At 38.3% G+C, this 17531-nt stretch overlaps 2 protein-coding genes across 2 annotated transcripts; both read left to right on the top strand.

Moving 5' to 3' along the window:
* Window positions 1-456: 456 nt before the first annotated feature.
* LOC128796308 (parvalbumin, thymic) lies at window positions 457-6479 on the top strand. The gene is made up of 5 exons (XM_053957834.1): window positions 457-536; window positions 2252-2319; window positions 3100-3232; window positions 3443-3552; window positions 4844-6479. Exons 2-5 carry the CDS (start codon window positions 2259-2261, stop codon window positions 4867-4869), a joined length of 330 nt encoding a protein of 109 aa, XP_053813809.1. The 5' UTR covers window positions 457-536; window positions 2252-2258; the 3' UTR covers window positions 4870-6479.
* A 1396-nt stretch (window positions 6480-7875) lies between these two features.
* LOC128796336 (uncharacterized) lies at window positions 7876-13417 on the top strand. Its single transcript, XM_053957873.1, has 6 exons — window positions 7876-8081; window positions 9290-9394; window positions 11151-11266; window positions 11873-12005; window positions 12744-12853; window positions 13332-13417. Exons 1-6 carry the CDS (start codon window positions 7876-7878, stop codon window positions 13355-13357), a joined length of 696 nt encoding a protein of 231 aa, XP_053813848.1. The 3' UTR covers window positions 13358-13417.
* Window positions 13418-17531: the final 4114 nt, after the last annotated feature.

Below are 17531 nucleotides of genomic sequence, written 5' to 3'. Positions count from 1 at the left end.
ACTATGCAAACAATACCTGAACAGTTAAAAGGTAATTTTTTCTTTTTGTTTAGTGCTCCAGCAATGAAACTCTATCACACAGAATGTCTACAGATAAGATAACAAGTTATCACTTTTAAACAGTCATTAAAGACACCTCTTCAGAAGTTATTGTGCTTCATTTCATCTGACTCCTCAGATCAAGCATATCAGATAGCGGGGGCTTTTGTCTTGCCCTACATCACATGAAGAAGCTGGTGTTTTCTGCTTAAATCAGAGGAAATTCGACACGACTCTGTTCTTTTTGCCTATCTGGCCACTTATCTTGTTTCGTTTGCAAATATCATATGTATTCTCTTGAGATAAAAATAGTGCAAGATGATTAGTTAGGCAAGTTCATTTGACACCATTCCCCCTTCGTGACGCTGAAATCTAAAATCTGTATATGGTATACAACTTAAAGTATATATATGCAAGCTCAGCTCTGCTGGAGATACACAGCAAGTACCTTCCTCCCAACCTGACTGCTTCCTTATCCAGTGAAGAAGACCACAAAGGTAAGCTGATTAGATCTTCTGCTTTCAAAGAAACACAAAAGCAAAATGCTCCCTAAACTGGAAAGCAATTAAACTACCTATTCTTATCTCAGCTTCCAGTATGTTGCATCTTTACAAGCTAACATAGAACAGACTCAGCATTTGGATCAGAGGATGGAACAAGACAGGAGTGATGCCCCTTGTCAAAAATGCTATGATTTTTAGGTTTTCCTTCAACTCTTCCCCTTTTTAATCCTGTCGGCAGTGAGAATTAAGTGAACAGATGAGCTCAAAGTTATATTGCCTAATGCTGAGAGGGAGAAGTATTTTGCACAAGGACCCACTGGGACAAAATAATTAAGTATTAAAAGAAAAATAACCCAGCTGCCTGAGCCGGAGAAGGACTCATTGCCATCAAGTGGGAATGTGTGCCATCACTTTCTTAACCATTTCTGAGATATTCAGAAAGGAACTAAAATGATTGACAATTTCTTCTGCTGCAAACCAACAGGTACAGAGGCAGCCATTTCATATTTTAGAGGAAGTTTAAATCTGTGTTAGATCTCAAACCAGTGCACAGACTATAAATGGGTACCACCAGTTGTTTCCTTCTCAGTCTGTGCTTAGACAGGAAGAATGATGTTGCTGAAGACCAGTTAGGGATTAATGAAAATATATTTCTATTCTATTTCTATTCTCTTCTGGCTTTCAAGAAAAACTTTCCTATGCCTTAGACCCCTTCTTTCACTAACATGAATTAAGAGTAATGTTGCAAGTTTTAAACTGTAATCTGTCTGAACTGGTGTGTGCAGTTTACAAAATTGTAAATGCATCAATGCACTAAAATCGATTAGAAATTCAGGCACTATAGCATTTTGTTAAGTGATACACATTGCACTGGCAAACTACTGCAGCTGTTGGTGACTGAATGGGACAGAGTATTTTTCTCAAATGAATTGCTGCTGTGTCAGAAGAAAATACCTCCACTCTAGTAAGAATGAATATTAAGTTATGATACTTCTTTTCTAAAGACAACCACTTACTGAAATGCCAAAATCTGGGCAAAAATATGGTTTATTATAACCTATATGGAATGCAAAAGGAAAAGAACCTCAGAGAATACTGACAAAAACTTTTTTACAAAGCTCTCATGAAATGTAGTCTTTCAGTGATGCAGTAGCCCAGCAAGACACATGTTGCAACTAAACAGGGGAGGAACTTACCCTCCAAATTTACATGACTAAAATTACTAATTCTACACTAATATTTTCATTCTTTGTGAAGGTCACTACATCTATTGATAATAATACTAGATTGTTCACATACCAATTACACTTGCTCCAGATACAGTTCTAGGGGACATACCAGCCTTTTCTCTTATGTGTGCTGTAAATACACTCTAGGTTTTACTGAGTAATAATCCACCTCCAGGAAAACCCACACAGAAGTCATGAAGTTCTGTGGTGCTGGACACCTTGGATGAGCTCTCCCGGCACAGCAGAGGCATCAGATCTTCCTGAAGCCCCACGCTCCCGCGTGCAGAATTCCTCCCTCATTCCCAGCTTTCAGTGGAAGCACCTGCTCCAGACATCTGTTACAGCGTGCTCCACTTGCCATCAGATGAATAATGTCTCCCCTATCACACACTGTCACTGCAGCAACTTCAAATAGAGCCATGAAAGTAGGAGAGAAGTCATTTTAATGACTAAGTAGATCACATTTAATTTATTTTACAGTTCAACAATGGCCATCACTGACATCCTCTCTGCTAAAGATATTGAATCTGCTCTCTCCAGCTGCCAGGGTAAGGAACGGTCTCTCTGCAGACAGAAGATGCATATCATTTTTATGTCTTAAGATGACATGCCTATCATTTTCCCCTTAGATTCCTTCCCCGTGAGATCTCTTTCTAAGCTACATTACAGTATAGTCCCTTAAATTCAAAAGGTCTCACAAGTGGTGAACAGCAATTAAAGGGCCACCATTTCAGTTTGGGCTGGCTTAACACTAAGCTGTCAGTGTCTAAACCTGTTAAAGACTTAAATTTAAAGTTGGCCTTGTCCTTCAAAATTTCAGAAAAAGCCTCAGCTTGCAGAATGAGAGTGTCATTTGTGAAGCAATTATCAGTCTCACTTCTCTTAAGAGTTGCTCAGTAAGATCAAGCCAATTTTCAAAATACTCAAAGAGCCGGTTTGTCTGTGAACTACTTACTCTTCTATCAAATTCTTCACCTAAGTAAGGACTCCATGAAAATTAATGAAGGATTACAGGAGTTGTTTGTAAGTCACAGCAGCACCCTCTCAATATTTATTGTTAATTGCATGTGACACATTGTATGAATCCTGATCTAGCAGAATGTGCATTGTAGCAGAAAACTTCAAACTGGCTGAAAGGAAATATGACCACAGGCATAGAGTGATTAAAAAGGGAAATTATTATCCACTGTATCTGTTCTTTTGCTACACCAGGGAACAAGAGAAAGAGAGCAGGCTGATGCTTAAGAAAAGACATACATATTCACAAGGAATACACACAGTAGTAGTGACTTCAAAGGAGAATATTTAACAACTTCTGTTTCTTCCAGCTGATGATTCCTTCAACTACAAGTCTTTCTTCTCCATGGTTGGTTTATCCAGCAAAACTCCTGATCAGATAAAGAAAGTTTTTGGAATCCTTGATCAGGACAAGAGTGGTTTCATTGAAGAAGAGGAGCTGCAGTAAGTACTGTTCAGCTACTCTATTTCTTTAAACAACAAAAACCTTTGAACTTGTTTGGTATCCTTGAAGAATCCCTCGATGTTATTTTAAAAATAAAATGCAAATCCTTGTGTTTCCCTGAATCTGTGTGGATTCCTTCAGATAATTAGACCAGACATTACCTTATGGGATATTTCAAAGAGCAAAACTCAAACCCTGTTGTATTTCAGGCTGTTCCTGAAGAATTTCTCTTCAAATGCCAGAGCCCTCACCTCAGCAGAGACCAAGGCTTTTCTGGCTGCGGGAGACAGTGATGGTGATGGCAAAATTGGAGTGGAAGGTAAGACTTTGGAAAATTGATAAACTTTGTGGTTTAAAATGAACACCTTTCAGGCTGCTTTTAAACTGGGTCATGAAGAATACACACGAATACTTTGGTCTGATACTTTCTGCCACAATTTTTGTATGAGCAAATGCTCCTTTATTTTCATAGCTTTATTCCCATTTGGTCTCTCTCGCAGCAACAGAATATTTAGGCCCAGTGTAGAGTCTGGTCTTCCAATCAATAATAGCTTTGGGGTTAATCCTGCAGTGTTTCTGATCCCTAGATTCAATGTGCCAGATTCTTGAAAGACTCAGAACCTGAATTTCTCAGAATTTCTATTTCAGCAGTGGATGTTCTGCACTTCTGGCCATACAACATTTCCATATTTAAACACATCTCTGCCTAAAAAAACTTATTTCTTCGTTTCCTGCGATCAAACATTGGCCACTATTACTGGGTGCTTAATTCACTAATGTAAAATATGACTGGTATTATTTCTCAAGGCTGCAACTGCAGCAGGGCAGCACAGGATTTCATGCTGGAAAGTTATCTGATAAGTACACATTTCACTGGGCAGTCCTTTGAGAAACTCAGTCAAATTCCTGAGGAAAACCTCACAGGGATGATATGAACTAGTCGGGATATTTCTTTTAGAAACTGCAGTACAGAAAAATAGGACATTATGCATCATGCATTAGAGATGAAGTCACTGAAAACAGGGCTGTCTCAGCTGAACTAGGACAGGTGGCAATAACTCCAACAGACACACGTGCTAATCTTAGCCAGATTTGGGAGGAGAGAGAGATACACTGTTGGGAGGAATTTGCTTTAGCAGCAGCTTTTGCAGCTTCTGTTTATGAGCCCCAAATAGGGCATTGTATTATGCAGATCTTGGCCCTTAACCATTGGATCTCCAATTCTGGAATTACTTCACTACAGATATTTTTTATTTGGAATAACAAAACAAAAAAAAACTCCTCTCACTGAGAGCTACAGGCTCCTCTTCCTTGGCTATTATCAGAGTTTGTAATGGGGTAAAGATAGTTTACCTTTAAGTCAGGATTTCCCACAAATACGAATTTACAGACACACTCCTCCTCTCTGCACTTACTCTTTTTAAGGAGAGAAAAATCTGTTACGCCCCCAGAATCTCAGTTTAGCAATAGCTTGTGCAGTGTTATAATAACTTTGGGAGCCCTCCATGCCTAGGAGTTTTAGTCATTTTTATCTATCTTTTTAAAGATGTCAAAAAAACCTACTTTCAAAGAGTTTTATTCCCTGTTTTTCTCACTTTCTTCCTTGACAGAATTCCAGTCTCTGGTGAAGGCATAAACAGCATTAGACCAAAGGCAACCTTGGACTGACTCTGCCAATTACCTCGTCCAGCAAGCACTTCGCACTCAGCATGTGTTTGTACATTTTTATATTGTTTCAGGCATTAACAGTTCCCCACACGTGAAGTTCACACACCTGATTACTGAGAAACCTTGCAATGTTTTGGTCACATGGCATTGTAACATTTCCATTGTAAAGAAGGCACTTTGTGATTTTCCATCACTGATAATGTTGATATTGTGGTTGGGAGAGGGGAGAAAACAATTAAAAAATCAACTAAACAAAAAGACCCTTGGGGGAAAAAGCTGCTTTTAAAAATTTTGTTTAGGTTCTCCATCCTCATACTTGAGCATGCTGACTCACCAGACACAGTTTTGATTATCTTAAACCATATGATATCTTCTCAGACTTAATTGTACTGATTTAATTGAGGTTTATTTCTGATTAATTCTCTGATACTTGAGGAAAAGCAATGCTGAAAAGATAGCTAAAAATTATTCATATTATGTCCCAAACCTGCAAATATGAGAAAAAAATTAAGACATTTAAGAGGATTTCACACATAGCTCAAAGCACAGAGTAAGTTTGTGGGTAATTTTCCAAAATATAGTAGTAGATCACAGCGTAATTGTATCACCAGAACGTGTTTATGGCCTAAAATGTGACTGTCCCTTAAGAAGATTTATCTTTCATGAAATCTAAGGCAGCTGTGAGATAGAGGAGAAGGGTCTAATCGTACTCTGACACTGTCACAAGTCATGGTCCCCTGACAACCTGGGCCACAGGCCTGGAGGTTTTTCCATGGATCATGAGCCTGTTGCTTATTGTCTCTTAACACATACAAAATAATAATATTTGCCACATCTGTGAATTTCTGTGCTTTCTTCAGATGAAACTATAGCCAATCTTGCTATCTGATTACCCTAAAGCTCTTACATTGTTAAATAATGGCCATTACTCAGGTCTTTCATTTATTATATGAATTATTATCTATATGCTCCATAATATCAGCAGTTTTCTTCAGTCTGAAAACTAGGAACTAGTCTTCCCTTTGAGAAGTGTCTTACAGGATTTAGAGTTGGTTATAGCACTGTCTTCACGAATGGACAAAGTAAATGATGTTCATGGCTAAATGCAGATGTCAGCAGGTGGAGTAGATGTTGTGCATCTCTGGCTGAGTGTGTCAGAAATTTCCCCATCCTGATTTAGCTGTTTCCTTGCCCATGTCTCATGCTGTGGCTCCAGCTCCCAAGCACACTGTTGTTTTATTACTCTTCACTAAAAGTGAATGATAATTATGGTTTGGCAGCTGTTTTGAAGAAAAGCAGAAACAAAGCCTTTGGAACTTTTATGTAACAGCCAGTGTTGGCATTTCCATGAATTGCAAGATGATTATGTGAAGCAAGAACAGCTCCCTCATTCCCAGGCATGTAAGAGAGCCGGTCGACCGATTTAAGATGGCTAATGCAAAAAAGGAATTCTAGCAATCAGGCTCACTGAAGCCTTGGCAGAATTATAATGAATATAAATCCTAATTCTATCCCCACTGCCTTTGATGTTAAATCTGGGTTTAAATTATATCTGCTGTTAATTGCAGCACTGAAATACTTTTCATAATGATGAGACTCTTCTTCCTTTTACCTTAATTATTTCCCTGCTGAAGAAAAAACCTGGGGCACTCTAGATCTGCAGCAATATCCAGATGTAATATATACATTAGCTCTTCACACTGCTGATCACTAAACTATCCTGTCACTGGCTCACGAGCAGATGGCACATACAGTACCAGAAGTGACAGACCTGACACTGCATTCCTTGCACCTCTGTGACTCTCATGTGGAATGCAAAAAATGCAAGATGCACAGTGGCCCATACAGGGTATTTCAGAGATGCTGAACAACTGCACATCACTGCCTTGTGCTGACACAGGGGGATGAAGCACTCCCAAGAATCAGGAAATCCTTCTATGTGCTGCAACTTCACCTATGCTTATAAGAAATAAGCTTCTTCTTAAATAGTGGCAAGAATATGTGTTTTAAATCTTATTTAAATCATCCAGCCATTTCATTTGAAGGAATTATAACAAAAATCCAGGAAGTCCCCAATTAAAAAAAAAAGCCCATAAGCTTCAGCAAAAATACCACTTACTCTCTATTAAGGTTTCTGTTGGCATTAGGGCCCACATTTTAACCAAATTAGAAAAGAGCATTTTTCAACTTAAGGAAACAAATTTTAAAAATGTGACCGTTTCTGGCATGGTTCATTTTAATTAACTTAACTCAGTGGCAGCTTTCAGTTTTTTATGGAATATCATGGAGTGTTCTCTGAACTGGACAATGCAATCATGCTAGAGAAAAACTTTGATTGCAGGATGTCTATGTGAATGCTAACTGAAGTACCAAAGAGACACGTGGTTGGTATCACAATGTTACCATAATTAAGGTACAGAACCAGTGAGTAATTCCTGATGGAAAGGTTCTCTGGAGGTCTCTGGTCCCTCAGAATCACTCCCTCAGAAGGGAGGGATGGAAGGACTATAATGAGTTTGAGTATCATCAGGGATAGAGGTTCTATAACCTCCCTGGGCAATCTGATAAGTAAGTATTAAATCCTCTGTATCAAGCTGCTATGAATGAATTAAACAAATAAAACACTGTTGAGTACACAGTTAAAAACTAAAATTCTATTAGAAATTGTTTATGCTACATCAAATCAGAAAGAATCTAACAACCCCTGGTATTTTCACATTGATCACCTGCTCTCAAGTCCAGAGTAAGACCATCCTACTCACTATAATAGTATAAAACCGCTTCATAGTTTCCAGCATAAAGGAGCAGTGGTTTGTGTATTTTACCTTTACTTAAGAGAATTAAAGAGCAACCCAAATTGTGAGTGGTAGATCTGAGCTCCACTAGGACTGTGTTCTCAGACACTTCAGTCCCTTGATCACCTTGTGGGAGCAGTAAAATCAATAACCCTCTCTATACTTCTAATGAAATAAAGATGTACTACGATCCCTTTAAGCAGGAACAAAACACAAAGAAATCTATAGTCCTACATGAACTCCTAGAAAAAGGATACAGAGGGCCAGGGTCACGATCCCAAACCCACCCTAGTGCTCTAGCCACTGAATTCACCGTCTCTCTCAAACCAAAATTTTGGGTTGCCCTGAAAGAGGAGCAGAACCGTGCATTAGATAAAACCTCCTGGTATTTAGTGGAAGCTGGCTGCCCCCTAATTTCATGTTCCTTTGGAAATCCCAATCCAAAAGCCATTTGTAAACCTGAGATTCAATTTCAGCTCTCCAACTGCTTGAAATCTCAGTCATCTTCTAACAAGTAGAGAGCACAGAAAGGGCAAGGGAACATTCATTGCACACATAGACTGGTACAGTTTCTTTTTTGAGTTAGCAGCCAGCCCATGTGGAAAATCTTTGATGCAGCATCATCCGAGGTGCCTGGAACTCTTCACACAAACAGTGTGGGCAGAGGGGGCCAAGGCTGGATTAATTTCCTGGAATGGGTTACTGAAATAGACACATCTTGATTAAATCCTTGAACAGACACGTAACTAACATTTTCATGCTCAATTTTTCACATATTTTAAAACATTATAATAAGAGGATACTGGGGAGCATGACCCAGAGTGTTCACATTTTATGAAACCTAATTTCCACATTAGTTTTGATTGTGAGCACAGAAAGATACCGTTATATTGGTCTGGGCTTTCTGGTGCACTTTCTGCACCAAAGATCTATAGAGCACATCAGCAGCTGAGATATGGCTGCTCCAGAATTTCTGATTTGTTTGTCAGCATGTCCTACCCTCATGCAAAGAAGAAAATCAGTCTTATATATCAAGCTTCAGAAGAGAAAAACAGATCACCACTCCAGTTACAATAGAAAAATAAGGTACCCTTGGATAATGCCTTTCCCTGCAGTTACAAAGGTATTATTGACCCTAAATTCAAAGGGGAGCTTTTGTCCAAGTAGAATATGCAAATACTTGACTCAAAGGGAATCACATCAGTTCCATCACAGTGACGTATTGATCAGCTGTATTTTCTGAACACTGACCTCCTGCTTTAACTCCCAGGCTTCCAGAACAAATGGATTTTATATTTGCAATGATCTCCATAATGGACTGTAAAATTTAACCAACATAAAAATAAGTACAGTAAACCCTGGTGCTGTTAGGCAGATGAAGTAACCTGTTCTTCTAAATCATCATAAAAGGAAAGTCCTCAGGAATTATCTCAGATTTGTCAGTCTAGTTTGTTTATATTCCTGTTCTTTCAAGTGATTTTCTAGACTGGACTTTTTTCTTTTAAATACCTGTTTCTTCCTCTCTCCCTCTCTGATGAACACCCTCCTGTTATCCTGTTCCCATCCTGGCCCTCTGTTTTCCCTCACCCGTAGTTCCGCAGAGCTGTCACGGCTGGACTTGCCTGTCTTTGGTGCCACCTTCGGGCAAGTGGTGGTTCGCCACAGAAATACTCCTAAACTCTTCACTATAAATGCTTTGTAATCTTGGTGTGGGCTCCTCAAAAGGTTTACTTCTTGAATGCTCAATAATTCCCATATAATTATCAGATTTTCTCTGATCACAGGCCATACTCTTGATTATTTCCTAGGTACCCAACCCAAAAGCACAGCTAGCTCCCCAATGGAAAAACTGAATAATTTAATTTATATTTCCACCTGCTTGAGATAAAATGCCTTTAAAAGTAACTTGTTCAGTAGCTCTTATATCATCCAGAAAACTTAGTCTTCATAATTTTCAATTTACCACACAGCATGACAGTTTAGAATAACATAGTCAGTGTTTCTCTTAAAAATTCTTCTCTGGAAGAAATCAAGGTGAGCTGAGATAGATGAGGTTTTGTATTTCTTTTCATGTACCTAATTTTTGAAAGACAGCAGCTTTATGCTGTAGTGATTAGAGGATAGGCTTTATTTTAAATGTTCTTATCACTTGAATGTTATTTAAACCTAAGCAATACTCCAGCCACGTTTATGTATGTGTCAGTGTGAAATGTTCTCCCAATGGCTTTTTACACCACTGGCCAATTTCAACTATTCTCAAGGCCATTAAGTTCCAATAAATTTCATTAGATAACTGACTGGGGCTTCCTATTAAAAGCCAGTAAGAGAAAAGCTGCAGTTTGAGCTTAACTGCTGTTTGAGACCTTACAGAAGTTTGTCTTTTCAGTGCAACAAGGAAGAACCAAATATCACTGATTTCACTGCTCTGTTTCCCTCCTGGCCATAACTGATCCATACTCCTGCTGAGCAACTGACAACCTTCATTTTGTAAATGGACACATTTACTAGGATGATTTTAAAGTGTGCACCATGCAATTAATTACTGCTGAGCAAATGCTGTGAAGATTAGACTTTTATAGCTAACCAAAGCTTATATAACAACTTATAAAAAGCAATTTGGGCTGAAGAAGTTTTGTCTTTGAGCTTGTACTTGTATATCAGAAATATCTATTACAAATGAATCAGCATTAGTATGTTTTGAAGAATACTAGGGCGACTGCAGGACTAGTGTTTCATGGGTAATTCATATCAGGATTGGGCCCTTAAAAGTCAAAGTCTACTTTGAAGCTTTCAATTTCTAGTTATCATTAAACAATTATTTTTTAATTTATACATTAAAAAAATTAATTTCACTAACATATGTTCAAGCTGAGAGGATTTACTTCATATGGCACTAAACCTTACATATTGTCTAAAACACCATGCACATTCCTTTGGGATATAAATATAAATCTGATTAGCTAGCAGGTCTTGTCAGCCACAACTTATCCCCTGGGGTATCTGAGCCAGCACGTGCCTCCAGGACTTCTGTAAAAGGTCAAGAGGACTTAACTAAGGCCTATATAAGTCCTTCTCTATGTCATTTGGAAAATAATTAAGTCAAGAGGACTCTGCTGATCTTTTACCTGACAATATTTTCTGTTCTTGGCTTGGGGAAAACTAAGTGGCCAGGCAAGTTCAATCTTTCCTCTGGAACTTTAGAAGACATCACAATAATTCACAGAAAAAAATGCATGGAAATAACCAAAGATGTCCAAATGCTGGGCAGTTCTATAAATACATTTGGCTTTGCCCTGAGCTTGCACACCTGAAGACTTAACTGGAAATGTCAGTGACTCAGATGCATGATGTGTATCTGAACTAAAGGATGGAGCAGCTGGCTCCTGCAGGGCAGCTCGCCTGCTCTGCCCTGGGACCTGGGCTCACCTCGGGGCCACCTCCGCAGATGAGAAAGCAAGAGCAGTGGCAACTCTACCCAACAGTATTTTTCATTTTGCAGTATTCTTGACACGGCTCTTTCCAGTATCCTGACAGAAGCTGAAATTGCTGCTGGTCTACAGAGCTGTCAAGGTAATATTTATGTTTTAAATTTGGCTTTGCAGTTTATCTATCAAATTCCTTTGTCCTTGCTACCCCAAAGTCCCAATTCCAATGGAAACAGAAAAATCTCTTTTACTAAAAACAGAAAAAGGACTCAAGGTAATGAACAGATGCAAGTTTTAATTTTGGTCAACCAAGCTATGGGTACCCACCATCATTTGTGCACTGCAGCAATTTTAAGGATGAAAAAATCCAAAGGCTGAATCCTGCATCAGAAATCCTGTTTTTTCAGAGAATAATAATAAAACTACTGCTGATTTCAATACAAGCACAATATTTATCAAGTTCTATAACTATGTCTTTCAGTGAAGTATCTATTTACAAGGGTATGTTCTTGCATACTGAAGACCACAGTCATTATTCCATTACCTTCCTAGTTGTGAGACACCATTGATGGAAAAATCCCATTTATCTGATATAAACTCAAGAAATTCAAAGACTGTTACTTGGGATTTGTAATTACCCTCACTGTACTGCAGAACAGTTTGCTGCTTTTTGATCAAAAGCTGATTTTTTTTGTTCCAGATTTTTGACTACTTTTCTTCATCTCTCCTTGTTTCCATCTGCCTATTTCAGCTGCTGATTCATTTGATTACAAAACCTTTTTTGTCAAAGTGGGTCTCAACTCCAAGTCCAAAGACCAAGTTGCCAAAGTCTTTGGAATTCTTGACCAGGACAGGAGTGGCTTCATTGAGGAAGAGGAACTGAAGTAAGTAAATAAAATGTTGCCAACAGGGTAATCATGGAAAAACTGGTTTAACATCTAAAAATGCATGATAAGGTCAGAAATATTCCCTTTCCTCCTTTCCCTTTGGATGGGAGACAATTGTGTGTTTGTGCACCTGTGTGTGAGTGCTGGTGCTGGAGGAGCTGCAAGTCAAACAACAAAGGCAAGGCTGGATCACAATGGGGAAACTCTCTGACAGCACTGAAAGTATTTGTTTCACCAATGCAGCAATAACTGACAGACTGTGAAGATAAAAATAGCAGTTCTGCTATAGCTGCTTTTTATTATTGTAAGATTTTTTTACCAGACTGAATTCAAATACCATTTTTCTCTCATCTTTTTTCCTGTCACATGAATTCTACCTTCCAGATCACATTCATCTGATTTTGAAGTTACAAGTAAGGTTAGAGAAATTCTTGCTGAGACAATGCATCTTAGGAGAAAGAAGGAAAATAAAAAGGGAGGGAAGATGAATTCTGCCACTATAGTGTTAATTTTGCCTTTTTAATTCAATGAAACCAAGATGTCATCAAGGATTTTTTTAGGCTGTGAAGCAGCATCTTCTTAATTCCTTACCCTCACTCTCAATGAAGTTAGAGTTTACCATTGAAGTAGTTCTCAAGAACTGAATCATGCTTGAAATTTTGTAGCTATTACCAATCCAAACCCTGAATACTTTCAGTACTATGCCTCTCTCATTTGTTCTCTCACCTTCACCAGACTTTTCCTGAAGAATTTCTCAGCCAGTGCCAGAGCTTTGACTGATGCTGAGACCAAGGCATTCCTGGCAGCAGGAGACAGTGATGGAGATGGTAAAATTGGAGTGGATGGTAAGACTGCCCTTATTAAAATGATAATACCTGCCTTTGAGACTTCCTAAAGGCAGCTCTAGGCACCTGACCTGCTCCATGTTGCCCTGGATGTTATGGATCTGCTGCTGAGGTGCTCAGATCTGCTGTATTATAGAGAGGATCTAACATAGAAACAGGTCTCTATTCTGCCCCTAGCTAAAGTGGTCAGTCCCTTTTCTCATCTACGGACATTTTTTCAGGAATGGAACCTAAATTCAGTCTATAATTTCACTGCTTTTTTCTAGTGAGCTGTGATACAATGTGACACTTAAATGCAACACTTCCCTTGCCTTAAGTATCTATTGTGATGTTACACAATGTGCTGCCTTTAAGGAATGATTATCAGAGGAAGTAGCCTTAGTTTCCCATTTTAACTCTAAAAATTAGGAGAGAAATTTTTGACTGTATGATTGCAAACAGAGGTCCCATTTTATTGCTCTTTTTTCTTCTTTTTCAGAGTTTCAAGCACTGGTCAAATCATAGTCAGCAGTCAAGAAAAAGACCAAGATATATGTGCCATAAACAATCTTGCCTATTGCAAACCTACCATTATTTACACATTTTGTACCCTGAAAGGTCATGAACAATTGTTGGCAAGTGGTTTCATATTGCTGGAAAACATCTGAAGTGGTACAAGCACTACTTAAACCACGCTGCCAGGTGTTTTAAGCAGAAGGTCTATGCCACTGAGGGACTGAACTGGAATCCACTCTTCACACCAGAATTTAGGGCATTAAAGATATAAACATAAATATTAAGAGGAGAAATTGAAAGCATCTCTGTGGGCCATTGAATTTTCAATATGTGCATAAATAGCTAGCATACATTGTAAAAAAACCCAGAATTAATAAAATGTCCAGGTGTAAAACCTGTTTATGGTGACCAGTAGCAGTGGTATTTAATCAAGAGGTGTTTTAGTATTCCATATGTTTTTCTGTCACTCTTTATGCAAGTGATTGTGTTTCAGAGACTAAGTATATTGCAGAACCTTGTACTAATTAAAGTTTAAATTAAATTAAACTAAATTAAGTCATCAATTTAATATCAACTGGATCCAGGATTAATTTAGATTTCTGAAATAGCAATACATTCAAAATTCCCCAAGGAATCCCTCACCTTCATGCCCACCCGATGGCACTATTGTTCCACTGCTGAGAAGCTAAAACAGTATTCTGTGTGCTCGAATGAATTCCAGAACACTCCTCGTGTCCCACTTGCCACTTCTGCAAAAAGCAGTTCAATAACACCAGTCCCTAGTGCTCCATAAGGGCAAATGGGGGAATGTTGCCTAAATAATCAGCATTCTGCTGCTTTTCTTCTCAGCACTGAGAATAACGCAATGCCCACATCTCACAGGGTTGTAAAAGGCATCAATGTTTGTGGGGAAAGTATAATAAAATGAAGAGCGACATAAAAAATTGCTACGAAATTAATCTTTTTTTCCTTACACACAGATTGAAATAGCAAGACAGACATAAGGAATGGGGAGAATGCAAAATTCTGACTAGTTTCTCACTAATTGAAGCTCATTTTGTGCACTAGGTCAGGGTTCTGGTTGAAAAGCGTGGGTGTGATGATGTCAGCACAATTTTGTCATAATATAAACACACAGAGCAATCAAACTGGGCTACAAAAATGAACTCATTGCTAATAGTACGTAATGAAACACCACAGTGTAATCAGGGTTTGGTCTTAGATATGTGACCAAAATAAACACACAGCCAAACAGCTTTTTAAAAAATCTAGATGGCTTTAACCATCCCAAATCTTATACTTCCAACACTGCAGTTGCTCCTATATAGTCTTTGAAAAAAATTTGGAGCTGCTGAAAAGTCTTTTCTTGAACAATAATCTTGCAAAAACTGGTATGAGTGTCTCATACTGTATTTGTTGGAGCTATTTAAGAAGATGCTTCAATATTTGCAGATCAAAAATTTTACTTTCAGAATTGCCTGTTGATGTTATTATGGTTCTGATGCACAACATACTTATGATGAGACATTATGGAGAAGGAAGCAAATATCAATACAATGTTGGGGAAATCATATTACACAAAGTTAAAGCAATCTACAAGACTTTAATGAATTCAATAATGTGTTCATGCTCTATACATTAGCCAAAAATATATTTCCATTAACTCTAATGAATCAATCAGGTCCTAATATTGTAGAATTTTCTATAAGAATGAAAAGAGTTATCCATCAAGCAAATTGACATTCATTATTTCAATGCCATCTCAGAAGAGCAATTAAAAAAGGGAATTTTTTAGAATTAATAACTGCAGCCTGACTGCAGGGTTAAAAGCTCTCATTATTGTCAGAAAATGCTTTGTTTCTCAGCTGATATTATGTTTTATGTTTTCACTGTGCAATATGGGTCACCCAGACATTTTCAAGCATTGTACCAACATTAATGGCTAAATAAGAGAGAAAGGCACAGACAGCTCAGATAACTTCTGAGATAGCAGGCAGCTCCTTTATTTAACCACACTTACTTCCACCCTGATTAGCCTGCTAGGCCTACAAATCTAAGGCAATTTCACCACTTACCATTCCATTAAGAACAGTAAAAAATTCATGACAAGTTAAGTCTGGTATCAGCTTCAGTGATCACTCCAGAAAGTTAAGAGCTTGTGACTAGAGAGGTTTTTAGACATTTCCTTCTTCCAGTGCTACCACTAAGCAGATCAGAGGAGAAAAATGCTGTTTTCTTTGCACAAGAATACACTCACTCAATTTCTTTTCCTCTCTGCCTCTCACTCACATGGGCTGTCAGGTACTGTGAAATTTCCATAACTACTTACCATGGGATTTAAGAAAGCTCTTCAAATTATGCCTCAGCTGGATATCTGCTGCCTGATCACAAACAGACAGTCCCAAACAGCTCCCTTACAGTGAACAACATTCTGCTGGAATCAGACATTTGGAGGTCTGAGACAGTAAATATGGGATTGCCTCTTGTCAATAGAATTTTGTCACGTGCTTAGTGCATGTGTTTTAAAAGTTTGTCTGAATCTCCTTTCTTTAGCCCATTTCTGCTAAACAAGAAACTTTTGATGATTATTACAATAAAGTTAACTCTAATGACAGGGTAATTTTACTTCAAACCTCACTAAGGCTTACACATCCTCCTACTGATGAAATTAATGGCAAAAATCCCACTGAAATCAATGAGAACAGGCAGTGAATACAGAAGAAGTTGGAAGCACCTCAGTGCTATTTGGTTTATTTTACCATGGTTCCTTACACCGTGGGGCACAGTGAAATGTGCAAAGAGCCTTTGGTAACAGTAGAGTAGAACTGTACTTATCTTTCACATGGCTCAAAAGGCAGCATCCAGATTATTTCACAGCTTCCAACATTAGGGCACAGTTATTACTAAAATAGGAAGAAACCCTGAACAACGTAGATTTTTAAAGATCGCTCCATCTGACACTGTCTATAATACTGACAGCAGACAGAAACATGTTAGACAATTACGTTTAGGGTCAGAGACAGAAAATTGCATTACTGAGTCTCAGAAGAACTTCCAAGAGCTTTTAAAGACAAACACAAATCAAGTGCGGTCAGAGATCTTGCAGGATAGCTTTTTAAGTGAAAAAATATGTTTATCAGACCAGACTCTATGAATTAGTGGCACTATTACTCAGCTATGTTAGTCTATTCTGCTGCCGTTTTCAAACAGAAATCAAATTCACTCCCACAGATTGATAAGAACATAATTTGAACCAAGGAAAGCTCACGTGGTATTTCCCCCAACATGAGAGAAGTACCTGTTTTCCTTTATCTCCAGACTCACAGTGCTGCAGAATCTATCTTGTATCTTGGGTTCTCTAGGCCAGATCTCTGCTCAGTGCTCTGGATAATATCCTCTACCTGCTGCAGGGAAAGGAAGCTTTGTCACTGGGGCCTGGCTTTCCTCTTTCATTGTAGCAAAAAAGTCAAATACTACAGCATGTGCCAGAATTTCTCTGTTAAAAACGGCAAAATACTATAGCCCAAGCAACAATTCAAATTAAATGCTGTAATTATTTCCTTATTTCTATATGATTAAAGCATTTGCCCTAAGAGACAACTTGAAGTGGCAGGATATAATTCATTTTGCTGTCAAGGTCCTTTTCAATGATTATAGCTGTGAACACACAAAGATTCTCTGCTGTCACCACTGACACATCAACACTACTATCAACCACAGAGGTTACTGAGTATCTATTTTAGTTACTTCCAAACTCATTACAAAGGCAGAATCTGTTATCCAGGATCATGATACCATTGGCCCTGACACAACCAGGGCTGAAAGATGGAGTTGTGTGGGTTTGAGAATAGCTGCTGCAGCATCTCTTTACACTGTTGTAGCTGGTCTCAGGTTAACACCTCTCCTCTGATCTCACCTGAGACAACTGCTGATGTTTCTTCTGCATCTGCCATGGCTTTGGTTGATTGCCACTGCTAATCAACTCTGTACTTTATGCAAACCAGAACACAAAGGGTACGAGGCTAGTCTACAACCTGCCAATGTTTTACCAAGACACAGCTTTCCTCTGATACTTAGAGAAGTAAATAACACTTGATTTGAAGACAATTGCTTCAGATGTTTAGATTCCTAAAGAACCTAGAACCTTAGCAAGAACTTATCAATGTGAATATTCTGTATTTCT

The sequence above is a fragment of the Vidua chalybeata genome, chromosome 16, assembly GCF_026979565.1.
Source record: "Vidua chalybeata isolate OUT-0048 chromosome 16, bVidCha1 merged haplotype, whole genome shotgun sequence".
NCBI lineage: Eukaryota > Metazoa > Chordata > Aves > Passeriformes > Viduidae > Vidua > Vidua chalybeata.
The sequence above is the reverse complement of the archived record's forward strand: the minus strand, read 5'-3'. Positions and strand labels throughout refer to the sequence as shown.